The following is an 11,020-nucleotide window of genomic DNA, read 5'->3' on the forward strand; positions in this document are numbered from 1 at the left end:
CAGTTCTTAGCATTAGTATTCTAAAGTTAAAATTGTTTGTGCTTACAAGTAAGATGCATGATTGTTTCTATCACATGTATATTTGTTTGTTTCCCTCAACTCCTATGCTTGCTATTTAACCTTGCTAGCCAAAGACCTGTACTGAGAGGGAATACTTCTCGTGCATCCAAACCCGAACCCAAACCTATGCCATTTGTGTCCACCATATCTACCTACTGCATGGTATTTTCTGCCATTCCAAGTAAATACTTCATGTGCTACCTTTAAAACAATTCAAATCTTATTACTTCTTATTTGTGTCAATGTTTTATAGCTCATGAGGAAGTATGTGGTGTTTTATCTTTCAGTCTTGTTAGGCAGCCTCCACTAAAGGACTAGTGGCTTCATCCACTTATCCTATAATTTTGCAATAAGAGTTGGCAACGGGGTTCCCAGCCCCAATTAATCAATTTTCATTAATAATTCTCTTCACATGTTTTGCCCCGATTCATCGTAAGCAACTTAATTTTGCAATAGACACTCCTCCATGGTATGAGATTGTTGGAAGGCACCCGAGGATTCGGTTAGCCATGGCTTGTGTAAGCAAAGGTTGGGGGAGTGTCACCCTTAAATAAACTAAAGTACATGTGTAAACAAAAGAGAAGAGGGATGATCTACCTTGCTGGTAGAGATAACGTCCTTCATGGGAGCCGCTCTTTGGAGGTCTCGTTTGGCAAGGGGGTTAGAGTACCCGCTACCGAGTCGTTGACAACAACAAACACCTCTCAAAACTTTACTTTTATTCTCTTTATATGATTTCAAAACTGAAAAAGCTCTAGCACATGATTTAATCCCTGCTTCCCTCTGCGAAGGGCCTGTCTTTTACTTTATGCTGAGTCAGTAAACCTATTTCCCTCCATCTCAAGCAAGCATTTGAGTTGTTGTGATCAAACCATTATATTGTGATTTGCTTCATCATGTCTTTATTCTTTCTTGTTTAGTACAAGTTTTACCTGAATGAATATAGCTTTGAAAGTCATCAATGATTAGTATGATTGAGTATGCAAGTTTACCATAAGCTTTTAATATGAGAGCGCTGCTCAATAGATAAAGTATAATCTGTTAACTATTCTCTGACCAAGAACAAAGTTTGCCATCACCAATTATGATTTCTTATGCACCTTTATTTGTGATTACCTTATACTTGTTTCAAGTTGAGTTATATGAGGAAGTTGTTTACTATAATGTCTTGTTGAATGAATATGATGCTTCTTGTCCGTATTTTATTTATCGACTCTTCACTCCATAAACATGTGGACCTGTTTACAGAGTTCAGTTTCGCTTGGGGACAAGCGAAGTCTAAGCTTGGGGGAGTTGATACGTCCAATTTGCATCACTATTTTATATCATAATTTGCTGTTATTCATTGATATATTTCAAATTGGGACACAATACTTATGTTATTTCATCTATTTTGCATGTTTCATGATTATTTGGAGATCGAGCACCGGAGCCAGGATTCTGCTGGAAAAAGCACCGTCAGGATGCAATATTTCGAAAGATCAACTGTGGAAGGAAGTTTTACAGAAAATCCTATTTTTCCAGATGACGGAGGAAGCCAGAAGGGGGAGCCAGCTGGACCTAGGATGGGCCCACACCATAGGGTGGCGCAGCCCATGGCCTGGCCGCGCCACCATGTGGTGTGGGGCCCCCTCGGCCTCTTTCGCCTCCTTTTCTTGGCGAAACCCTTCGTCCCGAAGACCTAAGCCACAGAGGAATCCTCACGAAGGGTTACAGCCGCCTCGCGGGGCGGAGAACACCGAGAGAGAAAAGAGCTCTCCGGCGGGCAGGAATCCGCCGGGGAAATTCCCTCCTGGAGGGGGAAATCGACGCCATCGTCACCGCCATCGAGCTGGACATCATCTCCATCACCATCACCATCATCTCCACCATCATCACCGCCATCTCCACCGCTGGACATCGTCACCGCCGTAGCAATTTGGGTTTGATCTTGATTGTTTGATAGGGGAAACTCTCCCGGTACTGATTTCTACTTGTTGTTTATGCTATTGAGTGAAACCATTGAACCAAGGTCTATGTTCAGATTGTTATTCATCATCATATCACCTCTGATCATGTTCCATATGATGTCTCGTGAGTAGTTCGTTTAGTTCTTGAGGACATGGGTGAAGTCTAAATGCTAGTAGTGAATTATGGTTGAGTAATATTCAATGTTATGATATTTAAGTTGTGGTGTTATTCTTCTAGTGGTGTCGTGTGAACGTCGACTACACGACACTTCACCATTTATGGGCCTAGGGGAATGCATCTTGTACTCGTTTGCCAATTGCTGGGTTGCCGGAGTGACAGAAACCTAAACCCCCGTTGGTATATCGATGCAGGAGGGATCGCAGGATCTCAGAGTTTAAGGCTGTGGTTAGATTTATCTTAATTACTTTCTTGTAGTTGCGGATGCTTGCAAGGGGTATAATCACAAGTATGTATTAGTCCTAGGAAGGGCGGTACATTAGCATAGGTTCACCCACACAACACTTATCAAAACAATGAAGATTAATCAGCCGTATGTAGCGAAAGCACTAGACTAAAATCCCGTGTGTCCTCGAGAACGTTTGGTCATTATAAGTAAACAAACCGGCTTGTCCTTTGTGCTAAAAAGGATTGGGCCACTCGCTGCAATTATTTCTCTCGCATTTTACTTACTTGTACTTTATTCATCCGCTACATCAAAACCCCCGAATACTTGTCCGTGAGCATTTACAGTGAATCCTTCATCGAAACTGCTTGTCAACACCTTCTGCTCCTCGTTGGGTTCGACACTCTTATTTATCGAAAGTACTACGATACACCCCCTATACTTGTGGGTCATCAGGGTTTCGGCTGGCTCGAAGGCTTTGGGGTTCCGGTGTGTTTCGAGGTGATGGCGCCGGGGCGCTCGGAAGCCGGGGTGGCGGCCCTGGGTAGGTTGGCGGCGTCGACCTTGCCGGCGGGTGACGACTGCTGGTGCTGTTCCTGCCTTCTGTGGCTGCTTGGGTGGCGTGGAGATAGGCGGAGGTGGTTGTGGCGGTTGGCGACTCCGGTGGCCTGCGCCTGACTTGAAGACCTTGGCTTTCGGTGGCGACTGCAGCTCCTCTTCTTCGGCTTTTGGTCGCAAGTGAGTAGCTTGGCGGCGGATGTTGAGGGCCGGGGGAAACCCTTGGGTGTTTGTTCAACCACGACGGCGGCGGCGCTTCCTCGCCGTTCCCTTCTTGAAGGCGCTGTTGAGGCTCCTCCTCTTCCTCGCCCCGCCTTACCCCTCAATTCCCGGGTGAAAACCCTAGGCTCTCGCCGAGCAGCGCCGACGCTTCTGCGCCGTGTTCCTCATTGGAGGCGTTGTCTATGGAAGTTAGGGGCTTGGGTGGGCTGTGCTGCGTTCGTGGCTTTGGCGCTTCTCTTCAACAACGATCTTCGGCTTGTTCAAGGTGTTCTCTTGGTGGCTTGGCGTCTTCGGTGCTCAGTGTGTTTGTAGCCGGTTACGACTCCGAACCTCTGTAGTTCTTGTAGTGCTTTGCTAGTTTCTTTAAAACTTGTTCGGGCGTGTGTTCACAGTACCTTGTATCCTTGCCGGCTGCTGGCTTTATTAATTTAAAGCTGGGCTCTTTGAGCCTGATGTTTAAAAATTGAGTTAAATCAACAACTTTGTCATGACAACAATTCTACAGTTTAATACTAGAAAGATTAAAACGAGTCAACGTGACAAGTATAGGGACGGTAGATGTATTTAACTCTCTTCTACCAGTCGATCTACGCGCATATACACCCGTGTGGGAACGTAAAGTCAAGTCCAAACCCACAAATCCGTGTGAACTGCCGCGTGTGGGAACGTCTCTGTCCACTCGCTTCGGCAACTACCCCGCCGCTATAGAGAAGAGAGAGCCGGCAGCCCACTCGCACTTGGCCGCCCCTCCTCCCTCTCCCGTGCTAGTTCCAGCGCCACCGCGCCCCTCGCCATGGATGCTCCAGCACATTAGCACGCTGCTCGTCTCCATTCCCCAGGACAGGACCCTCATCCGCGGGACGCCGGTCGCTGCTGGTAAGCGCTTCCAACCCTCGATCGCTCCCCCGTGCTTGCTGTTAGGAATCGCCCATGCTTTTGGCTGACTGTTCGTCCCGCGGCCGCGGAGTCCTGAAATCTTTGCAGGGTCCTTTTCTTTCGCATCGTTTGCTTGCCTTGCATTTTAGTCATAATCTGCTGCCAGATTGCACGGCAATGTCCATGGGGGTCTGGGGGAGAGCAAGGCCGATGCTTGTTCTTTCTTTGCCTACTGAAATAAGCTTTTTTTTTCTCTCGGGGATATACTTCCGATCCACTTATTCGGGGAGAAATTAGTGAAACAAGGGTTGAAGACGAGATCTAATCTACTTCTCGTCATTTGCCGGAAATGCGATGAAGGGTGTCGAATTAGACCGTCCGTGCTCTCTCTTCAGTTGCACTAGTTAGTTACTCGGTGCTCAATGAACTCAATGCTGATTTTGTTTGCTTGCGAAAAGCTACCCCTTTTTTTCCCCGCAAAATGAATAACGAAATAGCTATTCCCTCTTTTCCCTCTTTTCCCTCTTTATTACGGCGATTTCGATGAAATAAATGCGCTATGGAGGAGCAGACGACCCACCGGTGACGCCACCCCGCCTCAAGCGGCGGCCGCTTGTATGCATCTACAGTCGCCGCTAGTGTCGCCTCCTCCCACGCCTCGTACTCTGCGAGTTGCGGGTCCTCATCCACGACTTCTACGGCCGCCTCTAGCGCCGCCTCCTTTCACGCATCGAACATTGTGTTATTTCTTAGGGTTTAGATTTTTGCACCAATGAGATAGGGGAGGAGGGATAATATAGACCGGCGGCAAGGCGCGAGGCGTCGTGGCAGGAGAGTTTCCCGCGTGGCGTCGTGGCGGGAGAGTTTCCAGCCTGACGTCGTGGCGGTAAATCTCCCGCGCAGCGCCCTTGCATCACTGACAGGCGGCTCCCACGCCTAAAATAATTTGTGCCGTGAGACGCCGGCGCACCCAATTCGCACCCTTCGCGAAGGGGCCGGTACGGGGTTGCCGGCGTTTCTCTTGAGCTCGAAAAATCACCGGCGCTATTTGGACGCGCCGGTGTGAGCCCATTTTCCGTTGCCCATAGATCATAAAAAGTGTTTCTCTTGGGCTTGAGCTAATGATCAAAACTCTATCAGTGCCGCTATGGGGTGCGCCGGTGGAGATGCTCTTAGAGTTAGATCATTAGAGTTAGATCATTAGAGTTAGATCAAGTACGACCTTTTTACAAAAAATAATAATTACAGTAAAAGAAAAGGACCTTTCAGTTTTCCCACCCTCCTCTAGTCTTATTTCTACAGTAAAAAGTTACCATATTTTTATTGCAGTATCCATCAGCATCTCGTGGGATTATACTTTTGCAGAACCACTAAAACATGCTTAGACTCAAAAGATAAAAAAGAGTCAGAAACCGTTAAAAACAGCTCTGACTAGGAAGCTTAAGAAATTCTCAGTTGACTGAGACATAGCAAAACCGAAGAAAATAACCCTCATTAGAATAGACTCCATCATGTATTTGCGATATTATATGATATACTGTTGACTAGGGATTGTGTGATGCCCATTTCGTGATGCGTATTTGTGAGACAATTCTTGGTATCACTTCTTCTAACTTCCGTATAAACTTTTTGCAGGAACCAAATGGGTCTGGTTCTGTGGAATTGGTTTTTGCTCTTACTCACTTTGGTTTCATTATCATGGAGTTTAAATTCAGACGGTCTAGCTCTGCTTGCTCTGTCCAAAAATCTCATATTGCCGAGTTCCATAAGCTCCAGCTGGAATGCTTCCGATAGAACTCCATGTGAATGGCATGGAGTTCTTTGTGATAGACAGACTAATGTGTTTTCTCTTGACCTATCATCTTCTGGAGTTTCTGGTTCACTGGGACCTCAAATAGGACTGTTAAAGTACCTAGTAGTCCTCACTTTGCAAAATAACAGCATATCAGGTGCAATCCCTCCAGAATTGGGCAATTGTAGCATGCTTTATCAATTGGATCTTTCCGAGAACTCCCTTTCTGATGAAATACCAGAATCCTTTGGCAACCTAAAGAAACTGTCAGTGCTCGCATTGTACAGTAACTCAATCAATGGGGAAATCCCTCCTGAATTGGGCAATTGTAGCATGCTTGATCGATTGGATCTTTCCGAGAACTCTCTTTCTGGCGAAATACCAGAATCCCTTGGCAACCTAAAGAAACTCTCATCGCTCGCCTTGTACACTAACTCCCTCCATGGGGAAATACCTGAAGGGTTGTTCAAGAACCAGTTTCTGCAGTACGTGTACCTCCATCAGAATAATCTCAGTGGTCATATCCCTTCGTCACTTGGTGAAATGGCAAGTCTTAGAAGCTTATGGTTGCATGAAAATGGATTATCTGGAGTTCTGCCAGATTCTATTGGAAATTGCACCAAGTTGGAGGTGCTTTATCTACTATATAATCAGTTGAGCGGGAGTCTTCCAAAAACCTTGAGCCTTATCAGTGGACTGAAGGCTCTAGATGTCACTGGAAATGGCTTAACTGGAGAGATTGATTTTCATTTTGAGAACTGTAAGTTGGAGAAATTCATATTGTCGTTTAATAATCAGCTAAGGGGCGAAATTCCATCATGGCTAGGGAATTGTAGTAACTTGACTGAACTTGCACTTGTCAACAATAGTTTCTCCGGCCACATTCCAGCTTCTCTCGGCTTACTGAGCAACCTCACCTATCTTTTGCTTTCTCAGAACTCCTTGTCTGGCCCGATTCCTCCTGAGATTGGTAACTGTCTGTCGCTGCTGTGGCTAGAGTTGGATGCAAACATGCTGGAGGGTAGTGTTCCTAAAGAGCTGGCTAATCTGAGAAAATTGCAGAAGCTCTTTCTGTTCGATAATCGCCTCACTGGGGAGTTCCCCCAGGATATTTGGAGCATCCGGTGGCTTCAAAGTGTCCTTATTTACAGAAATGGATTTACTGGGATGCTACCTCCAGTGTTAGCTGAGCTAAAGCTCCTGCAGAACATTACACTGTTTGGTAATTTCTTCTCCGGAGTCATACCAGCGGGTTTGGGTGTGAATAGCCGTTTACGCATAATTGATTTCACCAATAACAGTTTCACCGGTGGAATACCACCACACATTTGTTCAGGTAAAAGACTGAGAGTGTTGGACTTGGGGTTTAATCTTCTCAATGGTAGCATCCCATCTGGCCTTACAGACTGCCCAGGTTTGGAACGAGTTATTCTCGAAAACAATCATCTTACTGGGGTCATACCAGCGGGATTGGGTGTGAATAGCCATTTATCCCAAATTGATTTCACCAACAACAGTTTTACCGGTGGAATACCACCATACATTTGTTCAGGTAAAAGACTGAGAGTGTTGCACCTGGGTTTCAATCATCTCACTGGTAGCATCCCATCCGGTGTTGCGGACTGCCCAAGTTTGGAACGAATTATGCTCCAAAACAATGATCTTACTGGGGCCATTCCGTGATTGTTGAAGTCAATGAAGAAGTTTGGTCTTATTTTGGAAGTCGGAAAGGTGTGAGAATGGGTTCTTTTGTCACCTTTTTTGTTTAACGCAGCTGAATGTTCGACTAAGATAGTGCGTACATCTCAAAGATGAGGTAGTTGTTGCCAGGGTATGCTACTTTGTCCAACTGTCATATCGGTGCAAACTGAATTTTAGTTGCTCCCAGTGAGTAGAAGTAAGTATTCAAATTGTTAGAAATATGTCTTAGTGGTGATTATATACCCTAAATCTCAAAACATTGTAAACCACCGAAGAAGTATCTTCCTGATTGAAACATAAGGACAACTGAGATTAAATGATACCTATTCGGGATTAGGGGTAGGATGGTTGAGGTTAAACGATACATATTTGGGATTAGAGGTAGGATGACTGGATTAAACTAAACCATGATACCTCTTTGAGGGTTTACACTGTTTTGAGATTTGGGAATCTATGAAAGCATAAGCCACTCATGATTCACAGAATATTATTTCTTAAATAATACTCCCTCCATTTCTTGATATAAGTAGTATAGTATTTTGAAAAAAGTTCCGAAATGTAAGTTGTATTTCGTTGCACCACTTGTTTGGACGATATTTTTGAAGATTTGATTATGTTTCGTTATATAATGTAAACTTATATATTTGATCACGTCAATTAGTCAGGGTAACCTCGCCCAAAACTGGTGTAAATTTTCATCCACATGTGTTTTTTAATTTTCGTGCCAGAAATTATACACCCTATATTCAAGTATGTGACTTGTTTGGTAACTCTATGTTGAATGTTGTTCTAAATTCAGGATTCATGTCAGAACACATTTGAATTGCAGCTAGAGATTCCGTCAGGTTATCGGAGTGTGAGGCTTCGAATCCAGACATCGGCCTCATTTTTCCCAATCTCGCTAACTACTAACTCGCACTTTTCTTGCTTCCTCTCCGAGGATGTGGGCATAGCCCAGTGGTTGGGGTCACAGTGGCGCACCCCAGCGACCAGAGTTCAAATCCTGTCAGGAGCGAATTTCTGGAATTCTCACGCCGAGGTTCCACTTCTACTATATCATTTAGTGTCTAGTTCCTCTTAGCACTAATTCTTTTTTTTTACGTGGGCTTAGCCTAGTGGTTGGGGTCGCAGTGGCGCACCCCAACGACCGGAGTTCGATTCCTGTCAGGGACGAATTTCGGAATTGTCACGCCAAGTCCCGCTTCTACTATATCAAAAAAGTGTCTAGTTCCTCCTAGACACGGTTTCATTTTTTTTTCTTGCTTCCTCTCCAGCCACGTCCCATAAACGGTGTTGGATCGAGCGTTTGAGGGACGTGTTTTGTTCTTACCGCGTTTGGGGAACGTCGCTCCCCAGCCGCACCCCCCAAACATCGCCCCTAAACTTCTTTTAAAATTAAAGAATAAACATTTTTTGTTTTTATTGTAATTTTATTTCAATAGAGAGAAGGAACATTTCACAAACTAATACATAATTGGGACATGGTTTACACAAACTATGATATAGTTTGGAACATGGTTTTCACAAACTAATACATAGTTAAAACATTGGAAAATGAGAAACCTAACTAGTGATGGCATCGCAGATTTCGTATGTTTACTGCCAAGAAAGAACACTCCTAGGCACTCTCAGTCACCCAAACTGGAAAATCCAGCTGGTGATTATAGCTCTGTTGGTCCTTTCGAGGAAGAACATCCAGAAACATTTGTGCCTATTTTTGCTGCGAAGAAAGAACACTCGGCGTGTTCAATCGTCCTCCTCATCGTTGTCGTTGTGGTAGTGCCAGCGGCAGCACGTGTCGTCGAACACATTGACGCGCATATCCGTGTTTCCTACGTAGGAGAATGTGAGCACGCAGTTGGCTTCAAGATCGTGGTAGCGTGCGAACTTCTCCAAGCTAGTGTGGAGGTACATCTTGCCGCGCCCATCGAAGAACACTTCCATCGGCCACCAGAAGTAGTCACCATCAGCCTCCCACAGATGCAGCGCGGCCGGCTCGTTGCCGGCGACAAACTCGGCAAACTTGTCTGACAGCCTCTGGATGCCGAGTGGGTCGCCCTTGAGGACGACGACGAACTCGAACATCACTTGGAGCTCTTCCTGCAGGTCCAACGATGAAGACGACGACATCGCAGGTGACAACAACAGTGCAACTCTACCGCGGCCACGACCACGGCCTCTACCAGTCATGGCGTTGACTCTTGAGATGGTGGCGGCTAGGGTTGAGAGAGAGGAGCTAGGGTTTGTGCATGAGGAACGATGCGAGAGCGCCCCTTTTTATAGGCTGGAGGGAGGCGGGGGAGCGGTAAAGCTCATTAACGCCGGCACGGAGAGCTAGGCGCAACGAGACGCTGCATTGCGCCTCTGCGAAAATCGCACCATCCTTGCGCGCCAATAACTTCCGTCGCGAGGTAGACGACGGTTAGGTTAAACTTGAATGTGCCATTGACGTGTTGGGCCCGCGTCTCCTCTCCTCGCATTTCGTTGTGTCCGGTATGTCCGGAGCGTCCCCCGAAGACCGGGGACGGACTCGTGGCGCCGGACACCGTATTGGACTGTTGGAAGGAAGTGCAACGCGCGGCTGGAAACGAAATTTTATTCGGCGCACCTTAAATCTCTTTAAAAACCGTTTTGGGGAACGCGGCTAAAGATGCTCTTGCAGATTTGCGGAAATGCCTCGTCAAAATTTTGGAAGCAGGCAACACTTTCGAATCACCACACCGCATCCACGTTCATCCTCGGATCTGCCTTTGCGCAGGCTCAGCTACAGCTTACAAGTTACAAGCCTCCGAAAGTCATCAAGACCCCGTGAACTTGCAGAGGAACACGCGGCTACATATGACCTTGACGCCTGTCTTAGTCGTGCCAAGTCGTCAATGTGGGGATTGCTTTCGGAGCAGCCTCACACGTCGCAGGGACGATCCCCACAGCCGCGTCGTTAATTAAAGGAAAGACGCACAACACGTCGCTATTATCACACGCAGACACAGTACAAAACGACGTCTTCAGTTTTTCTGATTAACAATCTACACGAGTTTTTTTTTTTTAACATATATATATATATATATTACTGACTAGCAAGCCGTCTCATTAAAAACTTTTCAATCCCCTTAGATACCCTGAAAGTAAAAGAGTGCGTCTGAAACTTGCCGCCCCAAATCACAGAGTCGTTACATCATCTAGTAAGGTTTGTAAAAAAAACTAGGGGCTCATCATCCCAATTACAAAAAAGTTGTAAATTAAAACCATGTTTCGCAATAGCATGAGCAGCCTTGTTTGTCTCCCTTGGACAATGTTGAAATTTCGTATTTCCTATCATCCCTGCACTCATGATAGAATTAGCATAAATGACCGCCAACTCATTCCATATTCTCTCTTTGCCATCCAGAATATTTATCTTTACTATTAAATGGGAGTTGGTCGTTTGACACTCAACGCACTTTGGTGGTCGTCATTGA

General features: G+C 45.7%; 1 protein-coding gene across 1 annotated transcript; it reads left to right on the plus strand.

Moving 5' to 3' along the window:
• Positions 1-3,960: 3,960 nt before the first annotated feature.
• LOC124699914 (receptor-like protein kinase) lies at positions 3,961-7,927 on the plus strand. Its single transcript, XM_047232138.1, has 2 exons — positions 3,961-4,069; positions 5,705-7,927. Exon 2 carries the CDS (start codon positions 5,712-5,714, stop codon positions 7,542-7,544), a length of 1,833 nt encoding a protein of 610 aa, XP_047088094.1. The 5' UTR covers positions 3,961-4,069; positions 5,705-5,711; the 3' UTR covers positions 7,545-7,927.
• The last annotated feature ends 3,093 nt before the right edge of the window (positions 7,928-11,020 follow it).

The sequence above is a fragment of the Lolium rigidum genome, chromosome 3 (assembly GCF_022539505.1).
Source record: "Lolium rigidum isolate FL_2022 chromosome 3, APGP_CSIRO_Lrig_0.1, whole genome shotgun sequence".
NCBI classification, from domain to species: Eukaryota; Viridiplantae; Streptophyta; class Magnoliopsida; order Poales; family Poaceae; genus Lolium; species Lolium rigidum.

Bases quoted from the DNA above. Each gene is read 5' to 3' on its own strand.
- LOC124699914 (XM_047232138.1), top strand. From the start codon at position 5,712: ATGGGTCTGGTTCTGTGGAATTGGTTTTTGCTCTTACTCACTTTGGTT.